Source organism: Anguilla rostrata, chromosome 18 (assembly GCF_018555375.3).
Source record: "Anguilla rostrata isolate EN2019 chromosome 18, ASM1855537v3, whole genome shotgun sequence".
NCBI lineage: Eukaryota > Metazoa > Chordata > Actinopteri > Anguilliformes > Anguillidae > Anguilla > Anguilla rostrata.
In genome coordinates, this window is record NC_057950.1 from 20310483 (window position 1) to 20330364 (window position 19882).

The 19882-nt window shown below is 45.5% G+C and overlaps 3 protein-coding genes across 4 annotated transcripts; 1 reads left to right on the top strand and 2 right to left on the bottom strand.

The window, feature by feature from the left end:
- Nucleotides 1-3498: 3498 nt before the first annotated feature.
- On the bottom strand, nt 3499-7026 carry LOC135244910 (serine/threonine/tyrosine-interacting-like protein 1). The gene is made up of 5 exons (XM_064317580.1): nt 6811-7026; nt 6186-6328; nt 5613-5790; nt 5124-5260; nt 3499-4828 (listed from the first exon to the last, which is right to left on the bottom strand). Exons 1-5 carry the CDS (start codon nt 6921-6923, stop codon nt 4179-4181), a joined length of 1221 nt encoding a protein of 406 aa, XP_064173650.1. The 5' UTR covers nt 6924-7026; the 3' UTR covers nt 3499-4178.
- A 1031-nt stretch (nt 7027-8057) lies between these two features.
- On the top strand, nt 8058-13283 carry LOC135244572 (uncharacterized). The gene is made up of 4 exons (XM_064316987.1): nt 8058-8317; nt 8647-8854; nt 10851-11145; nt 12256-13283. Exons 1-4 carry the CDS (start codon nt 8247-8249, stop codon nt 12654-12656), a joined length of 975 nt encoding a protein of 324 aa, XP_064173057.1. The 5' UTR covers nt 8058-8246; the 3' UTR covers nt 12657-13283.
- On the bottom strand, nt 13184-19848 carry ecd (ecdysoneless homolog (Drosophila)). 2 transcript variants are annotated; one of them, XM_064316986.1, is made up of 14 exons: nt 19699-19848; nt 19115-19346; nt 18667-18784; nt 18251-18338; nt 17910-18088; nt 17089-17281; nt 16666-16794; nt 16455-16580; nt 16060-16145; nt 15634-15734; nt 14817-15027; nt 14465-14532; nt 14110-14342; nt 13184-13997 (listed from the first exon to the last, which is right to left on the bottom strand). In XM_064316986.1, exons 2-14 carry the CDS (start codon nt 19317-19319, stop codon nt 13800-13802), a joined length of 1935 nt encoding a protein of 644 aa, XP_064173056.1. In that variant the 5' UTR covers nt 19320-19346; nt 19699-19848; the 3' UTR covers nt 13184-13799. The 2 variants fall into 2 exon arrangements, with proteins under 2 accessions (XP_064173056.1, XP_064173055.1); XM_064316985.1 differs by having other exon boundaries at nt 13184-14000.
- Nucleotides 19849-19882: the final 34 nt, after the last annotated feature.

A 19882-nucleotide genomic window follows, 5' to 3' on the forward strand; every position in this document is an offset into this window, starting at 1 on the left:
CAGTTTTCTCTTTCTGCATGACATGATTTGTTTTAAAAAATACATTAAAAAAACATGGCTTCACAAAGACATAGGCCAGCTGCAAGATCGTATAATTGGAAGAAGCTGACTCACTGGTGTTTTAAACATTGCCTGTGTCTCCATGTGGGTGGACAGGATCTTCACGGTCTCTTACATTACATTACATTATGTTTATTTAGCTGATGCTTTTATCCAAAGGGATGAACAAAAGTGTATATCAAGGTCATTGGAGAAACTACAAAACACAGGTTCAATAAGGTATAATACTCATTTTGTAGAGTTATTCATAGCCAGGAACACAGTCCAGTTCACATAGTGAACATTATTCTGACCTAACCTATGCTATGTCAAACTAGGGGGCAGTACAAGCTACAACATCAGGACGATAATACAAAGTACAATAAGTGCTGGGATGGAGGGACATTAGTAACATTAGTGGCATGTAAGAGGGGAATTTAAGTGAAATGATCCGCAGAGTGGTGGCAGTTAGTCCAGGTATAGTCTGAAGAGATGCGTCTTCAGACCACGGCAGAAGATGGGTAATGAAGGAATGGTTTGAAGAGGGACAGGGAGTTCATTCCACCACTGGGGAACTAGGGTGGAGAAACTCTGTGATAGGGATAAGTGAGAACCTTTTACCCGGAGAAGGCGCACTGCTGCTACAGAGCGAAGTGGTCAAGCAGGCGTATAGAATTGAATCATGTCCTGTAAGTAGACAGGGATCGTCCTGTTGGCTGCAGTGTAGGCGAAGGTCAGGACTTTGAACCTGATCCTGGCAGCGGCCGGTAGCCAGTGGAGTGACCTCAGCAGAGGAGTGACGTGGGAGGACTTGGGAAGGTTGAAGATGAGTCAGGCAGCAGCATTTTTGAATCATCTGTAGTGGCTGTATGGCACTGCCTGTGTGGTGCACTGAGCTTGCTCAGATCGGTCATGCCTGTGGTTATATTGCATTACATGTCTCTTCGACAGGATGGATACGTTTCCCTTTGTAGGGTGTGCCAAATATACATTATAAACATCATATCTTCTCCTGTAATTTGAAAGAGTATGATGGGAAGAGAATGAGTGACAGGGGTAAAAATGGTGTCTCTCCAGAGGGGAGGACCCATCCTATTCTCAGAGACCTTTGCTGCTGCTTTTTAATTACCAGCTGAATTACAGCTGTGGCAACCAGCTGACTTCCTGTACAGGTAATTGCTTCAGTTAAACAATCAAGGGCGGAATGGACACCGGCAGACGCCACAGCTCTCCCACCCATTCTCTCCCTTTGTTTTGCAGGTCTTGTGATGTGCTTCTCTCTCTCTCTGGGGTCTTCTTATAATAAAAATACATATTTTTGTTGTGTGATGCAGGGGGATTCAGACTCAGTCATTTTAATAAAAAATCATTTAAATAACAGACTGGATCAAAATCGGTGAGGTCCAAACTATACAAAAAGTGTTGACATCTGGTCACTGAAATTAAATTAAAGAGCCTAACCTGTATCTAATTGAGGTAGGTTTAAGGAAAACAGTCTGAAAGAACTTTTAAACACCTGCTTTCAATAACATTAGTTGATCAAGAGACAGCGCACAGGGCTAGGTGTGGCTCATCTTTGATTTGACACATTTCTCACTGCAGTCATCTGTGAGTGTGTGCAAAGACAGTAAGTCTGTGCTAGTGAGTTTGCATATAGATGTCCAAACCAGTGTGAGGTTTTTTTTTTTTCCCTCACCTATGATTGACGTGCAGGATCACCAGAGATGGAATTCAGCAGTAGAGTTTCAGAAGATCTCATAACTGCTTTAAGATATTTCAGAATATTTTCTAAAACACAAATAGAGTTTATTACAGGCATCATTATCAAACCATACCCAGAGCTGTCAGTGTCAATCAGTATGAGCTGTGATGATGTGACAAGGAACTTGGAACAAACATCCTCAGTGGGGTGCTGCTGAGCGGTGTTCATTGGGTCAGTGGGCACAAAGGGAACGGCATGTGACACAAATGTGCATCCCAGTGCATTGTGGGTCTCACCGTGTGATTGGCAGACATTTTATTAGCCAAAGAGAGTAAATAAACTGTCAGATGAATTGGACATCAATTAAAGATTGGATGTACTGTAAGCTACACAATGTGCAAAATAACTCAGACAGGATGACCTCATTTTCATCAAAGGCTGCCAACTGGGCACAGGTAATTTTGAGTTTAAAGGGTCAGTGAACGGAAATAGCACAGCAGGCAGCTGGGCTAGCCTGATAGGATATGGGGCCTGTGCTTCAGAGCTCTCCTGATTGCTGATAATCTGTTCAGCCATTCTGTGAAATCACATTTCATTCTGTCACATTGAATTTATAAAGCCTGGGTGTCCAAAAGTACTGAGTAAGCTGCATTGCTTTCTCTGCAGTGTGCATCATGATATGCACAAGAAAATTAAATTATGTCACGGGTCTTAGCGAAAGCCCAAACCAACAGTGCCAGTCAAATGTGTGGTTTAGCACTATGAAAATATTATTTTTCATCTCTTTATGAAGTAACTATTCTAACATCAAACTTGAAGGGCTTGGAGTCAGAAACATACCATGTGTAACAGCTAGGTGGAGTGCACTATAATTTTTGCCTTCAACACAACTGATGACCATCGGGGGTCCCTGTTTTCACACAAGTCTTGTTTCAAAGTATTTGAGTGACACAAACATAAATCCAAGAACGTGACAGGTAGAGCCATTCTTCCTGGATTGACAATAATGTCATCAGAGACAGTGGGAATGGGGAGACAAAGAGATAATTTGTCCACAGGGCCCAGTCTGAGGGAACACATTCGCACTTCTCCAGCAGCAAGAACAAATGGAGAAAACATTTATAGGGCATTTCAGGTTCATAAAGATTACAAACTTAAAGATTCTTTACAGCCCACTGGCACTGTACCTGGCCTAATAAGATCTAGCAGCTAAAAATCAAAGATTTTTCAAGATTTTAGGCTTCATCACTGAAAGATTTCAGAAACATCACTGATAGGCAGAGAACTCTTGTAGCTCACAGGTTTGTGCATGTCTGTGGTGGGTTTAAAGCTGGGATTTGAAATGCTTCAGGAAACAATTTAATGATGTGACTGAGCGTCTGTCTTCATTTTCATCTGCGTTCTTGTGTTTCTCTGCGAAATGTAAGCAAAAGGCCCCAGCTTTTTCACATTTGATGCGGTGTTTGGAATATTGTATTGCATTATGGGAAATATGGCTTCAGGTTCAACAGCACTACAGATTGACAGCCAAACTTATTTGGAACATGAACAAGCACAGAGTTATGTAATGATGCACTTTATTAAGACTGTATGTAAGAACAGTGAGGGATGATTTTGATCGTTGTGAGAGTGATCCTTTGGAAGCACAAATCAATAAAACAAAACAAGTTATAAAAAAACTCAACAAAAACTGTTCTTTAAAAAAGTAGGTCTTAAGTTGTCATTTGGAAACTGTAACAGAAGAAGAGTCTCTGATATTCTGAAAACCTGATATTTTATATTGGAAATATACATACATATACAGTTCTTTCATGAGAGAAAACGGTCGCCAAAATTTCAAGTAGGTAAAGCCATGAGAAGGGTGACCAGAAATCTAAAGAGAGAGAGCTCTGCAGGGGTAAAGTATTTTGAAATTAAATTTTAATATTTGAAATATTAATCCGGGCTTTTGTCTGTCCACTCCATTATTTTTAGGAGTGCTTCATCTTCACTAGTGACATGTTTAGCTAAAAAAGCTGGAGTCAGCTGCATTTCAGTTCACTCAATTCAGGAAATGAACTTACTTAAATTCAACTAATTTGCTGAGAAAATCCCCATAGCAGAAATTACAGTGACGACCCTTTTACTGGGACATACATATCATATTTTCACATCGGCCCTTGCACCTAACATGTGACATCATGTATAACCATATTCTTGCAGTCCCTTTTCAGCGATGTGTGCAACACTTTACCCTTCATTCTGTGGGGGCTGGGGCATCTGCAGTCAGCCGACCCCTCGGTCGACTGAGTCAAGTGCACTTCTGCTTACTGCGGAATTTTGCATTTTTCCCGTTCGGAATTGCAGTTAATTTCCTGAATTGGCTGAGCTGGAGTGTGACTGACCCCCGGCCCCGCCCTAGTCGCTGTCTCTCCCCGCGCTAGCTTGCTCGCTGGCCTCAGAGACGGAGGTCCTCCGGGGCGGTGAGCCGGCTGCCGAAGAGGCGCTCCTCGTAGGCGCAGAGCTGGCGCAGGAAGCTGGCGTTGGGCGCCACGCAGGGGCGTCGCTCCTTCAGCCAGCGGAAGGCGTGCAGCAGCGACCAGCGGCGGTGCTCCATGAGGAAGCCCAGCGTGAGCACGGAGCTGCGGCCCCTCCCCAGGCTGCAGTGCACCAGCACCCGGCCCGCGCCGCCCTCCAGCGCCGCCGCGATGAAGCGCGCCGCCAGGGGCAGCGCCTCGCTCAGGTCCTGCTGCGCGTCGTCGCTCAGGCGCAGCCGCAGGTACCGCAGCATGCTGGGAAAGCTGTCCGGGCACTCGGCCGTGGCGTTGACCACGTGCGTGATGCACAGGTTCTTGAGGATTCGGAAGTCCTGGGCCTGGGAGGCGGAGCCCTGGTAGAGCGCCCCCTCCAGGATCTCCGAGGGGTAGATGGAGAGGGCGCGGCGTTCGGGCTCCAGCAGGACCATGTTGGGGGTGCACAGGAAGGGGTAGAGCGGGTGGAAGGCGCTGTACCCCCCCAGCAGGATGACGGGGTCCATCCCCATAGCGCTCAGCTGGAAGAAGCAGCGCTGCAGTGTGGGAGAGTCTGCCCTGGCTCCCTCACTGCCCACTGTCACACACACACACACGCACACGCGCACACAAACACACACACACACAAATACAAGCCATGAAAATAGAAATAGAAAATAGAAATACTTAACATAAATGAACATAATTAGATTAACATAAATCTGCAGTCTCTTTATCACTCTCTTTCTCAGTGTATCTCAGTGCGAGGCAGTGTTTCTAAAGGTGAGACAGTGTTTCTCAGTGTTAGACAATGTTTCTCAGTGTGAGACAGTGTTTCCTCAGTGTGAGACAGTGTTTCCTAATGTGAGGCATTGTTTCTCTTGATGTGATACCTGGACTCTGTCCCTCCTCTGCATACAGTAAGATGATAGAGAACTCCTGCAGCTTCACACAGCTGATCAAACAGCCCAGCTCGGGATGCATCACTGTCACACTCGCCCTGGCTGTCACCAGGTGGCTCTCCTTGTACCTGACACACACACACACACACACACACACACATAAACACACAGCCTTCAGAGAGTGATCCACCTACACACGTACACACTCTCACTCTCAGTACTGTCAGGATACTTGTAGAACAATCAATCCTCTCTCTCTCTCTCTCTCTCTCTCTCTCTCTCTCTCTATCTATCTATCTCTCTCTCTCACACACACACACACACTTCAGGGTAAACAGTACAGGTAACAGAAGCACACACATAGATATACCCATACTATAGAGAAATGGAGTGCAGAAACATTGTAGCAGTGCATTTACAGTTCAGGTAGCGTTGCTGAGCATTGACAGGAAGTGAGCAAGCAGTGTGACATGATGTCACCTCTCTGCGCTACGGCAGTCCAAGATGAGGATGTAGTTTGGGTCAAACAGAGCAGGCTCCCCCGCCTCGGCATTCAAAAGGTTGTAGACCTGCTGTGGAGTCACATAGCCCCGCTCCACTTCTTTCTTCTCTGGCATTAAAGGGATCAGCACCTCATCCAGACCTGGCTTATACACATCTACACACATGCATGCACACGCACACACACACACACACACATACACACACAACCCACAATCACATACAACACAGAAAACACGCTCACACACACACAAGCGCGCGTGTGTGCGTACACAGACAAAACCACAATGCAACTTCACATTCAAGGAATCTTCCAAACTCCAAACTCTTCCAAATTCCAAAAATACAAGTAAAGTAAAAACTGTTAAAGAAACTGATTATGAGCGCAGTTTTCTTTTCTATGAAGCCCAAAGAAGAAATTTGCTGCTGTCTTGTGATTATTTAGCTGAGAAATCATTTTAAAGTAGTGTCTTTCACCCTATTCTCATGTTATTTTTAAGATAATGAAAAAGGACTGAAACGTTGTGGGTCAGATAGGGTGAGGCAGCCTACCCTGAGTGAGCAAGGGAGCAGGGAGCAGGGCTGGACAATGCAAGTTGTTCCCAGTGCCATTGGTTTCCCTGTAGGGGGCGCTGTTCATAGGCTGCCAGGAGTTATGGGGCACCCTGGAGGGTACAACCGGACAGTGACCTACTCTGAAGGAAAGACACATCTATGTAAGACCTCACTTACACGGCTCCATGACATCATATGCAGTCACTGTGCTGTCTTTACAGAGGGATGCACTGTAATACATAACGTTATATGTGGGCATTTGGTATATACTCTTATACAGAGCGAGATACACAGCTTATTTCTTTACATACAATCAACTTATATAGCTGGAGATTCACTGAATCAATTCATGTACCATGTTCAAGAGTACAATGGCAGTGTCCCACCTGAGAATCAAACTCATTACAAGGGTCAAGCCCCGTTCTCTAACTGGTATACTGCACTGCCAATTGGTGCAGCTGTTCTCACTATACAAAGAAACTATCGTTCACTGGCACAGTATCGTACATCATCCTGTGCAAAACATTCAACCTGCAATGATAAGCACGGGCTACGAGGTGGCACAGATTTGACAGGAAGACTCGAGGGGTGGCAAGGCTTAACGTACTAGTGGCAAACTCACCTGGACAACACAGCCCCCATGGTTTCCAGAGGAAGACATTCGGAAGGCGCAATCTTCTCACAGCTGTGATTCGGAAGGGGATGAAAAGCCGTCACGCACACACAGACAGACATGCACTCGCCCTTGCCATGAACTCAGAGACCTGACAGCCTGCTGTGTGGCTGTTCTGTGCAGTCTTCCACATTGGTGTTAGCATCGCTTGTGTGAAGAGCTATTTTTTTCCGTCGTTGTTGTTTAACCCCCCCCCCCTCCTTTCTCCAGGCTTATTTTGGCACGTTGCTAAGGTGACCCTCCAGGCTGAAGAGCCGTCAGACGGCCGCCAGAGTGCTGGGTCTGACAGGTGGGTGTAAAGTAGGGCCAGTGCACAAAGGCTACAGCAGCCACCCGCCTTCACTCACACCTACTCTAATGTGTGTGTACACTTAAAGGGGACCCCTCAAAAAAACACCTGACTTACCTGCTTAGAATTAGAACCTACAAGCAAAATCACTTTACAGAACAAACCTACAAAAGATGGTGCTGCACCAAATTTTCACCACATGTTTGTAATTGATTCTGATTACTGCACAAAAAATTATTGTCTTATTTACAGTATGCAGACAAATATAATCTCAGGTTTTCTTTTGTACAGGTGGCCATTAGTTAAATTTTTCATTGCCAGATTTTGAGAGAGAAAAATGTAAAAAAAAAAAAAATGTTCCCTTTATCAGCAGTACATTATAGCTATCACTGAGTAAATAAATGCAAAGAAAGCCAGTAACACAAGAACATTAACACCCTTAAGTATTACCCCTTTTGAGTGTAATCATTAACACGTTGCTTGTCTCTCCAATTTCACATTCCAGTGATACCGACTAATTCATATTTTCACGTCTATATTTTGAATTAATGTCAGAGGGAATGCCTGTTTCTTTCCCACAAAGTAAAATAAAAATGAAAAAAAAAACATCCAAAGAGGAAATGCAACCTGTGGAACACAAAGTCAGTTAATCAGATGATGGTGCAGGTGAGTTAAAAATGGTTTATCATAAATGCGCACTGGCAGTTTAACGTTTAGCAATTTTTTGGCATGAAATAGAATACTATGGACGAGAAATCAGAGTATCTTCCATGTTGAGCATTTTAAAGCAACAGCGTGCTGTAGATTAGAGGTACGGGAGGAGCCATGGGTCGAGGTCAAAGTCTATCCTGCCCCCTCCCACAAACAGACGCATACACACACACACACACACACACACACACAGTGCTGCTTCAGTTTACGGCATCTGTCATTCTTCAAGTGCAAACTGAAGCAGCACCACCAGAGCGCAGGCATGACTCCACATTAAAGCAGAATGACAGAACTCAAACAGGGAGAAGAGGTCCTGCGGCAGCCAGAAACTGGACCTCAACCTGAACGGGACCCCCTCCAGAGGCCCTGAGGGCCAGTCCCAAGCATGAGACCGGGAGAAGGGAGAAGACTGGGGCAGCTCTGCCCCCGAGAGCACAGAATTCTTCCAGAAATACGGTATGTGCTCTCTCCACTCAGTGCTCGTACACACAGGAATCCCTCCTAATATACACAATGCTGCTCTATTGTTTTCTGATTTTCTCATCAGTTTATCTTAACTGCACCCCGTTATTAGATGGACAGTTAATCAGTCCAGGCAGCAAATGTGGGTAATAATAATAATAATAATAATAATAATCATCATCATCATCATCATCATCATAATAGTAATCATAATAATAATAATAATAATAATAATAATCATCATCATCATCATCATAATAAAAACAGCATTCTTATTGTTATTCCCAGATGGTGATGTAACACCCCGATTCTCCTTTCCACAGCCCTGGTTGGTTGAAACAGAAGTGGTCCTCAGTGTTTGGAGTGCTGTGGCCTGGCTCCTGGCAATCTCTGTTTCCCCTCTTTCACATCGGAGCAGCTCTGCTGGCTGTGGTGATCTACTCCATGACCCATGTGCTCTACGGCTTTCTGTCAAGAATTTTCATCCCTCAGTACCGATGCCCCTACATGGTGTCCCTCACTTTTGCTCAGGTAAGATCAGTGAGCGTCAGAAAGCACACAGCCGGGGTCTCAAACTCCAGTCCTGGATGGCCGTATTATCTCCAGGTTTAAATCCAGTCCTGGAGGGCCACAGTGCCTAGAGGTTTAACTCCCATCCCAGAGGGGGTGCTCTGCCCACAAGTTTAACATGCAGTCCTGGATGGCCACAATACTTCCCGAATTGAATCCAGTCCTGCTGTTTTTTTTTTTTTTTTTTTTTGTGGTTTTAGTTCAATCAGCAGTTAATTAAAGCCCCAAGAACCAGGTGTGGACGCTTTAGCCAATCAGTGGCTTAAATTAAGCAGTTGTCCTGAAACACACCAAAAGCAGCAGACTTTGCAGTGCCTGCAGGTCTGTGGCATGAAATGACTTTTCTAATGGTGTACTGCATACCGTATGTAGAGCATATGGTATGTGTGCATGTCATTACAAGCTAAGAATAAGAATGTGAGAATGCATGAGTAAAAGTGAGGTAATATAGAACTTATTTCACCTGTTCTGTGGCCTGACTTACACCTAGGTCCATACTGTCATCTTCGTCAAAGTAATATGTATGATGTATTATATCCCTGAGTGTCATAAGATTTGTTGAATTTATATAGTGCTTTTCTCATTGGCTGGTGACTCAAAGCACTTTACAGTGATGAGTATCGCTCTTCATGTATTATGCCAAAAAAAAGAAATTGTCGCAAAATGTCAAAATCAGTTTATAAATGATGTGTTTTCATAATTTGTGTATTTCTCTAGATTCACCCTTTGATTTATTGCATTTAATTGACATGAATCATATTATTCATTTAAAATATAATATTCCTATGTTCCATCCATGGAGGATAGTTACAGTTTTGTCAGGTAACAGGCTTGATAGCAGTAACAACGATAGAAAAGATTTGTGTTTATCATTAAATGACATAAAGCTCTCTGCATTGTAACTACTAAGAAAGGTTAAGGTCAGGTTAATAAAATCTATAGTACCATTTGAGTGTTGAACATTTTTCTGAAGAATTGACAATTCCAAATTCAATTCCAGTTTAAAATTACAGTTCAAATAATCTGAATTCCAACTCATAAACTGTATTTACAAGAATTATTTAGAATTCAAATTGGAATCAATCAATTCAAAGCTTCTTAAATTAAGATGAGAATTAGAATTCCCCTATGAATTTGAATTGAATTGATCCCTGCAGTTAACTCTACAGATTACAACAGCCTACTTGTACGTATTATTTGCATTTGAATTTGAACAGAATCAGTAACTATATGATCATTTAAAAATATAATATGTACACCTACTGTTCCAATCCATAGCAAGAATGAAAAATAAAAAGATTACAGGCTTTTTGTCAGGGTAGACAGGCTGATGTAGCAAAGTAAACAACGAAGAAATTAGGAAAAAGATATTGTGTTGTTAGTCATTAAAATGAACATAAAGCTCTCCTGCATGGATAACTACTACAGAAAGGGTTAAGGGTCAAAGGGTTAATAAAGTACATTTTCTATTAGGTAACCTATTCGAGTAGTTGAACATTTTTATCAGTTAGGTCCTAGTGTTCTTATCTTTTTGGTGATAATTGGAGACATAAAACCTTCAGAAACCCAGAATACTAAAAGTTGTGGACCAGAGTTTAATCTTCCCTGTTCAAGGTCATAAACTCAATGTGTATGTGTATGTGCATGTTTGTGTGGATGCATGTACTTCTATATACATGTGATACATGAGTATATATGTACACATGTACATGGTTGTACATGTATGCATGTGTGTGTTTATGTCTATATACACTAATTAATGCATGTTTGTGTGTGTGTGTGCATGTGTGTGCATATATGTGTGTATGTGCCCATTTGGGTGCATGTTTGTGTGCATGTGTGTGTGTGTGTTGCGTGTGTGTGTGCACATGCATGCGTGCGTGCATTTGTGTGTGTGTGTGTGCACGTGTGTGCGTGTGTGCGTGCATGCGTGCGTGTGTGTGATGTGTCCCCGTAGGTCGTGGTGACCATGCTGGTTTTGCTGACTCTCCATGCTTCTGGGTGTGTGACGCTATCACCACCCTCCCTGCATCTGGCCGAACGCTTGCTGGTGCCCTCTATCTGTGACGCCATTCAGTCCGTGCTGGCGCTGTGGGCTGAGGTCAATGCCTCCTATGGCCTATACCCCCTCCTCATGAGTCTGCTTCCTCTGCTCTGTGTGGGCTGGACCCACATCCTGGGCCTGCCATCGCCATCCAAACCTGCCACCCTTCTGCTGGCCACCATCACATTCACATCCATCACCATCACAGGTACCCACAATGCACCACTGTCCCCTTCACCATCACAGGTACCCACAATGCACCACTGTCCCTTTACCATCACAGTTACCCACAATGCACCACTGTCCCCTTTACCAACACAGGTACCCACAATGCACCGCTGTCCCCTTCACCATCACAGGCACCCACAATGCACCTTGAGATGATTCTTGGAAAAATAAGCTAGCCTCGTTCGTTGACTCATCAGACTTTAATGATATAGCATATATTTTTTTTTCTAATATTTTTATATTTATTAAATGAACATTTTCAGCATTGCACCATTTTTTTTGTTTGGTTGCCTCTGTAGGAGTTAGGGTACACTTTCGCTATCTTTTACAGCTGGTTCCCTGGGGTTTTCAGTTTTTACTATTCCCTCTAGAAAATGAAGTTTGTGAAGCAGAGGATGACAACCTGCTTATAAATAGCATTTTAAAGTTAGATTGATTAATCAGAATGAGAACTTAAAACAGCTTTCCAAAGAGTCAGTCAGTATCTGAGTGCTGTTCCTTTGCTGGGGTTTGAGTTGTGCCCAGGGAATTTACTGTACTGCTCTGAGGATGTTGTGTGACTAAGCTGCTTCTCCATTTTGTAACCCAAAGAGCATGTTTTCAGTTCAGCAGAAATGTGAGTTTAGTTTGGGGTCAGAAGAGCTGTGATATGAGCTAAAGCTACCAGTAAGACTGTGGGAAGAGGTCACTGAAGCTTGTACACAAGGACCAATAAAAAGAGAGCAAACTGGAGTGACAGCAAGAACACCACGAGCATCCCATGCAGTAATCCTATCTAATAAAACTAATGAAAAAGTGCCTTTTATCCTGACGTATTTATTACTGGAAAAATACATTGAAATGAATGAGTCTGTTTTAATGGCACTAATAAAAAAAGATATAAAAACCATGATTGGTGATACATTTATTAGCTCAGTTTATTACAGTGGGGTCCTGTTGTAGAAAATATCAGGAATATAAGACCCCAACAGTGATCCCTTCCTGAATTCACAAAATCCTTCTGCTCTGAATCTCTGCTGAGGGATGCTTATTGAATTGCTGCTTCTGTACTTGGTACTAAGAGTTCTCTCCCATATCCTCTACTTTTCAGGTATGAAGGGGGTGCTCATGCCAGAGACTTTGGGCGTTCTCTACGCCCCCCTCAGCCTGCTCCTGCAGAGCGTCTCGCTCACCTGGCTGGCCAAGGCGGGCGAGGCAGAGGAGGGCGGGGCCGGGGAGTGGGCGTCGCTCCCGAGCGTCTGCTTTGGCCTGGCGCTGAATAAGAGCCTGGTCCTGGGCTTCCTGTGCCTGCTGCACCCGGACGGCCCGCGGCTGCTGAGCGACGGCAGCTGGCGCAGCGCCCTCTTCCTGGCGTACCTGCTGGCCCAGCTGCTGCTCGGAGCGCTGCAGCGCCTCCTGCTGGCCGCCGCGGCGCTGCGCTTCTCCCCGCTGGCCGCCGCCCTGCTCACGTCCGCGTACGCCCTGGCCAGGCCCTTCAGCAGCCTGCTGTAGCTCAGAGCGCCGCTACATCGCCCACGGAGCAGCGCCCACGCCGGGCAAAGTGGCATAATGTGCCGGGTGATGCCATCTTTGTCCCTAAAGGTCGTCCCAGTAAATGAGCCCTGCAGGGCTACATCACCAGGAATGTATGTGACATCCAAAAAAATGACTAAAGGAAATCGAGCGCAGCAGGAAAACTTTGGTATGAAATTTCCTTCTGGAACTTCTGAACTGAGGTCACAAAATGCCTCAAATCTGAAGAGGAAGGTGGTGTTCATGGAAAAATGAAGTACTGAAGACCTCTGATCAGTCCCCAAAAAAGAGGGTATATAGAAGGATTCATAACATTATTAAAAACTGCTAATAAATGCAGAACACACAGGTGAATGGCTTAGGGCAAGCCCATGTTGGCGCTTGTTATAAGCAAACTGAGGAAAGGTTTACGATGACAGCATGTGTTCCTGACAGCTGCAGTTAGCTTAAAGAACGCCATTGTAGGAAGTGAGGAAGAGGAGAGGGGGAGGAAGAGCTCAAGGGAATTTAACACAAATTAATTCTTTATTTAGAATTTTCTTTCACAAAATAGTTGCTTTATTAAACCTTTCATGTGCATAATGGCACAGGAAAATAAATACACTTGGTACAAAACTGAATGCTCTCTATACAACACCTTCATAACTAGACTACTGCTAGCATTAGCCTAGCTTTTCCTTGGATGAAAGGTTTTATGTGGGACACAACAATGGTACACAGTCCAAGATTTCTACACTCTGTGAATGACCCTGAGAGAGATATGGAGGATGGTAGACTGGTAAGAATAGGTTTATTACTCTCTGAATGTACTCCATAGGAGCAGAGACTCTGGTGACTTCTCTCTGTGTCAGAGATCAATGCTGAGTGCAGTGGGAACAGATCTGGCTAAGATGCAGGGTGTGTGTGTGTGTGTATGTGAGGGGTATGTGTGTGTATGTGAGATGTATATGTGTGCAGTGTGAGTTTATGTGAGATGTGTGTGTGTGTGTGTGTGGGTGAGATGTGTATGTGTAGGGTGCGTGTGTATGTGAGGTGTACGTGTATGTACAGTATGTGAGATGTGTATGTGAGGGGTGTGTGTGAGATGTGTGTGTGTGTCTGTGTGTGTAAGTGTGTGTGTGTTCACTGGTCTGCGTTAGGTGGTAGGTGAATGCCCAGGCTCTGTAGCAGGTTGGAGGCGGGGCCAGCCAGGCCAGCCTGGGAACTGAGAGACTGCAGCAGGTTGGTGACCAGGTTCAGATCCACATCCAGCGGGAGGACCTCCTCCTCACTGTCCCCGGGCTGAACCAGTCCCTCTGCAGGACCCGATCTGTCGCCGCCCTGCTGGAGAGATTTCACAATCACTTGCGCTCACTCTGCTTTCAGTATCAGGCGATGTTTAGCTTAAAAAACACATGTGAATGAGAAAAGCCGACTCTGAAGCCCCACTCACGTTCTGGGCGAAGCTCTGTCCAATGTTGGTGTCCTTCAACTCCTGATCCATCTCATCCATGTACTTCCTGAGACTTCCCAAAGCCTCTGCTCCCTCTGCTCCTGCATGCACGGGACCTCCACCCTCAGACTCAACCGCAACTCCATCATCATCATCATCATCATCGTCGTCATCTTCGTCGTCATCATTATCATCTTCAAGATCATCTGAATCCAGCTCCTGGTCTGGGCCTCCTGTATGATCAGTAACAGTGATCAGTGAACAAGTTTAGGCAGACACAAGAACAGGCAATATAGTATGAATCATTGCTATGGCAGCACACAGCCAGTAAAAGTAAGCTTCAGAGTGATATTACCCAGCAGCCTGTCCAATGCAGTGGCCATGGAGTTTGGGTCAAAACTGAAGGGCTCATTTGAATGGGACCTGTAACATAGAGAGGGGTTACACATGCATGCATGCACAGGTACAAAGGTCGCGCACACACGTACGCATGGCACATACACACACACAAGCACTTACACAAACACACACACACACACATCAAAAGCACTTTCATCCATGTTTTAATTGCCCAGTCTGTTGAAAAGAATAACTCTCTCTTCTATGCTGCATTAAGAGAACTTCATCTCAGACAGTGATGGCCTAACAGGTGCCTTCCAGCAGCACACTGAGTCCTCCACTATCCCAGCAGCCTGTGCTCCACTCACCAGGGCAGCTCGGCTCCCTCGTGCGAGGACACAGCATTGATGAACTTCTTCATGCCCTGCGTCACCGCCACCAGGCTGTACCCAGCCTCCTCCTGATTGGCTGTCTCTGTCCTGTTGCCATGACGCGGGTCTGAGCTGCCCGCCCTCCCGCCTGCCTTCTCCTCCAACAGACGCTCAAGGTCCTGGGGAGAGAGGTCCAGCCAGCTGTCACCTGCGCACAAACACACGCACGCATGCACACGCAGACACGTACGTGCAGACACACACACACACACACACACACAGAGGCAAAAGTTACTCGCATTTTTTTAATACAATGATTTTAAAAAAAAAAAATGTATCTAGGATGAGCTTAGGGTTTATATGTCGTGATCAGCTGGTGTGTTAGGCACTCTGTTGCAAAATGGCTACCATGTATCAAAGTCTGGTAGGTAGAAGGTTAAGACACCAGTGACTCGGATGCTTCCTCCCTTAACCTTACGAGATCACAAATATGTGATTTGAAAGCGATGTAGCTCTAGAAAAGTGGCTTGGAAAAAAACTTTACAAAAAACTTACTCGTCAAGAGGTTAAACAGACCTGTAGCTGTGAGCTCAGGCAGTGAAATCTATGAATGCAACAAGAAAATAAATCCTATCAGACAGAAGCTGACCCTGAACATTCCAAAATGGAATGCTTTGTGTTTACGGTGTTCCATCCCATGGGAATCAGAGCTGGGAGGGATTTGGTTGCTGTGTACAGTTGCTCTGTACTGGCAGTAGTTTCCTGTAGGGAACGTCATGTACAGAGCAGTAACAGGCGAATGGGCTCAACTCACTGTCCTCAGGGGGGAGGTCAGGCTCCTGCTTCCTGAGCTCCTCTAGGCTGAAGGGGCAGCTCTGCAGAACCTGCAGCACCTCCTGCCCTGGAGACCTCACACTGGAGTCACACACACACACGCACAGGCACGCATGCACACAAACGCACGCACACACACACATACACACACACACGCACACGCAGAAATGCAAACAAAAATAAGCAAAGGCAGTTAGTCAATCGTCCTGCTGGCTACTTCAGATGCTGCATATAAACATTCAGAGGTTCAGCGGCCCGTGTGATGCTCTGGTACACAGAGGCTAATGGGAGGAACAGGACAGGAACAGGAAGTGTGATGCTCCAGAACACAGAGGCTAATGGGAGGAACAGGACAGGAAGAGGAAGTGTGATGCTCCGGCACACACACCAGCAGGATGCTGCTCACCTCTCAGGAGTGGACACTGACTGCCGGAAGAAGTTCTCTGCTGACGCCATCAGCTCTCTATAGCGCAAGGATCCCTCCATCTCCCCCTACCAGAGACACCAGAGCCGTCACGACTCAGAAAGAGCAACAGGAAGGAGGAAACATGACAGCAACAAGAAGGAGGAAACATGAGAGCAACAGGAAAGAGGAAACAGGGAGAGGAACAGGAAGGAGGAAAGGAGGAGAAGAACAGGAAGGATGAAACAGGGAGAGCAACAGGAAAGAGGAAACAGGGAGGGGAACAGGAAGGAGGAAAGAGAGAGAGAAACAGGAAGAAGGAAAGGAGAGCAACAGGAAGGAGGAAAGGAGTAGAGGAACAGGAAGGAGGAAACAGGGAGAGGAACAGGAGCTCTCACTCTGAAATAATCGTTCTTCTTCAGACTGTCCAGGAAGCCTTTCCAGAGGGGACTGCAGCTAACCGGGACGTCCGGCTTGGTCAACGGCTGGCGGCACCTTGAGCACAGGATCTCAAATCCGTGGGCCTGGAAAGACCCGGAACAGTCAGACGTGTGAGGAGAGGTTGGGGGGGAGGCTGTTTCGTAATGGAGTGCAATATGGGGTGCTCACCAGCTTCATGCCCAGCTCGTGGGCGCGGTACTGGGGGTGCGAGGGGGCGGGCAGGGTGAAGCAGCTACGCCGGTCTGGAGTGAAGCGCTGCTGCTGCAGCTGAGCATACAGGCATCTCGTGAACGTCACCTGAAGATATACATAAGCAATGCCTGATTTCAGATCAGCTAGAGCACAGGCTCTATATCACCCTCAGAAACACAAAGAGATACCCATTTCACTGATCCTAGATCAGTTAGTGCATATTCTCAGTCCTGCTTTGATACACAGTACACTTAACCAACAAACATGAGCAAGTGAGTGTCAGTGTCAGGATGGTTGCCATGATGAGTGTGAGACTGTCAGTGTGAGGATGGTTAGGTTACCATGGTGAGCGCAAGAGTGTGAGGATGGTCACCATGGTGAGTGTGAAAGGGTCGTTACCCTGGTGAGGACTCGGGTCTCCGGGGGAAAGGTTTGGAAGGTGCGACAGGCCTGCAGGTCCAGGGGGTCTCGCAGGTAAAACGTGGACACAGCCGGCGCCAGGAGATCTGGTCGACGGGCCAGCACAACCGCGATGCCCGCTGGCACAAAGCAGTGGGCATGGTGCAGGCTGGCCTGGATCCTGCCTGGGTACCTGGGAATACAGAACAGCTGGATAAGGAGAGGACACAACCACGAAGCTCCCCCTTTTAACACAACCGCTTTTCCAGCTTGCTGTCACTTCATATTTATCACTGGAATACAGGATTTTACTGGCTCTAAATGATTTTACTAGCTCACTATTTCAAAATCCTGACATTCCTGGAAAAACAGCACATCAGTACTGTGTATTAAAACTAAGAAAAAGTGCATACTGTAGCAACTAAGACGACATCACATGCAGCGTATGGACTGCACAACTGCTGCAAGAGGAACAACAACCAGTGGAAAATCTACTAACATGGCATTCAAACTTCTAATGTTTTAATTGGACATGGGCTACCATAAAACCATTGATGAGCAGGTTTTCAGGAATGTTTTTTCAAAATTCTAAGCCAGTGTTCTAGAACGCCATAGGTTTCAGTTACCAGTATTGATTGTTACATCAGCATTAGAATATTCAGTTAAGAACATTCTAATGAGATATTTGTGTGATCTCACACCTTAAAGGGCTAAGAGCCTGCACTATGCAGCAGTGCCAAACACTTTCACAACACCTCCCTTATTCTCAGGCAACGCAGAGGAAACTACCACAGCCGTGCTGCAGCCGATGCCGATCTTACCCCTGCAGCCGCTTTTCCATGGAGGATCGGATCTTGTGATTGGCCAGGCAGGCTTCTTTGTGGGCAGAGAGGAAAGCGAGGGCTTGGGTCACACTGGGCGTGACATCACGAGGCCAGCCAGTACCTCCTGCACGAGAAGTAACGGGCAGGATGTGCAGCTCTCCTTGGAAGAGAAACACCTGGCAAAAAAACACAAAGACCAGCCCAAAGAGTTAGAATCACCTGGCACAGAGCACAAGGACCACCCCAGAGTTAGAATTCAGGCCTGTCAATCACAATGTTTCCATTTTAAGACGTTTGATCAGTGGGGATGAAGGTGAACTTCATTCACAGGGACACACCCTGTTTTCACTGCTCTCTGGGTTAAGCCACTTGGGGAGGTGATCGGCTGCTTCGATTAAAAGGAACTGGCCATCGTTGTCTTCCACACTGCAAAACAACATGCCAGAGGAAATCAACATCATCACCATCCATCACTCACAGTGTGAAACCACAAAAAGCAGCTATCCTCATGCTGTAATATTTGTTAGGTGTTTGGTATATTCCAGGAAAGATCAAAATACTAGACATAAAATTAGCCTGCGGTCAGAATGAAAAAAATGGGCTTTTCAAATTATTTCAAATTATTTACAAAGCCATTGCAACAAGTCCATCTCTAGACTCCCTGGGCTGTTTCCATGTGAAGCATTGAAAAATGTGAACCCTGGAATTGGTTAAGCAGGTGTACTGCGCTCTCTTAGCATTAGCATGGCTGTACCTGGCTGCCAGCTTGGGGAAGGTGCGTGTGATTTGCTGCAAGAGGTACACGATGAACCACTCGTCCTCCACATTGTCCCCGAATTGTGTGGACCCTCCAATGTGTGCTGGAACACCACCTGTAGGAAGAAACAGAAAAACACCATTCCAAGACCTCTGCTTTATTTCACATTTTCCCCCCTACATTTTAAGGAGGATTTTGAGCTTTCACCCGGCTGTAAATCAAAATGTCTGAATTTCACATTGGGACACACCATAAAATATTATTGTCAGATGGAACTAGATGTGAAAAACATAAAAGAAACAGAATTAAGATTTATGTGTACATCTAAAGGATGAAAAGTACAGAACTGCAGCCAAGCAACAGAGTTTCTATTCCACACATGTTGAAAGGTAACTAGGTGGAAATTCAGAATAATACAAAAATGGTTTTAAAGCGGTTATGTTACCTTTCTCAGGGTAGTGCTTTAAATTGAATGGCTGGTTTTGCCAGATATACTGAACGAGCAGCGGGGCAACCTCTGCCAGAATCTCCTGCACCATAGCCTGCAGACGCTGTTCCTGCGCATGGTTCTCCAATGGCTCAGGCTGAACCAGAAACAAACGGTAGGACACCGAATCCTCAAGAACAGCAGGTCTTCTCAGGACATCCATAGCAAATGCGGCACGTTGATCGTGTGCCTACAGCACAAACGGATGCAACATTATTTTACACAAAACACCAGAAAGGTAGTAAGCAACCCACCAGGCCGACTTTATCGGTAAGCAAGTGAGACGAAATGTCACGTTGATTTCCGAAATAGACAAACAGAACAAACTACCTAGATAGCTGAAACGTATAGGCTCAGTATAAAATACTGAGTTTGTGTTCCGTTTCCGAATGTCAACTACATTCTTATTCTGATTCGAAATATATCTTCATGTTGGCATTGTTGCATGTAACATTACTGACAAGTTCTAAACGTACCAGTACTGGTCCAATTAGTAATATAGCTACTTAAGCTTATTGCTGTTACTTGCGCTTCAATCTCACCTCTCGTGCATGAACTTAATTATCTTCGCTAGCAAGGTAGACAGCCAGTGAAGTGTTTCTCCATAGAAGCAAATGTAATATCACGTGGAAACGACAGCCATTCGATACAGGAAATGTCCGCTCTCTATTTTTGTCCTCCAGGGGAACCACGTTCAAATATCTCGACTGAGAAACAGATTTTCTC

What these genes read in the sequence shown, in the direction of transcription:
- LOC135244910 (XM_064317580.1), bottom strand. Translation starts at nt 6,923, where the DNA reads ATGTCTGTCTGTGTGTGCGTGACGGCTTTTCATCCCCTTCCGAATCAC. An exon ending in ATGGGGGCTGTGTTGTCCAG is followed by an intron (nt 6,329 to 6,810) that starts GTGAGTTTGCCA and finishes TCTTTCCTTCAG; the next exon opens with AGTAGGTCACTGTCCGGTTG. An exon ending in GACTGCCGTAGCGCAGAGAG is followed by an intron (nt 5,261 to 5,612) that starts GTGACATCATGT and finishes TGTGTGTGTCAG; the next exon opens with GTACAAGGAGAGCCACCTGG.
- ecd (XM_064316985.1), bottom strand. Translation starts at nt 19,319, where the DNA reads ATGGATGTCCTGAGAAGACCTGCTGTTCTTGAGGATTCGGTGTCCTAC. An exon ending in CAGAGAGCAGTGAAAACAGG is followed by an intron (nt 18,089 to 18,250) that starts GTGTGTCCCTGT and finishes TTTTTTTGCCAG; the next exon opens with GTGTTTCTCTTCCAAGGAGA. An exon ending in TGACCTCCCCCCTGAGGACA is followed by an intron (nt 15,028 to 15,633) that starts GTGAGTTGAGCC and finishes GTTTGTGCGCAG; the next exon opens with GTGACAGCTGGCTGGACCTC.
- LOC135244572 (XM_064316987.1), top strand. Translation starts at nt 8,247, where the DNA reads ATGAGACCGGGAGAAGGGAGAAGACTGGGGCAGCTCTGCCCCCGAGAG. An exon ending in TGTCCCTCACTTTTGCTCAG is followed by an intron (nt 8,855 to 10,850) that starts GTAAGATCAGTG and finishes GTGTCCCCGTAG; the next exon opens with GTCGTGGTGACCATGCTGGT. An exon ending in CACATCCATCACCATCACAG is followed by an intron (nt 11,146 to 12,255) that starts GTACCCACAATG and finishes TCTACTTTTCAG; the next exon opens with GTATGAAGGGGGTGCTCATG.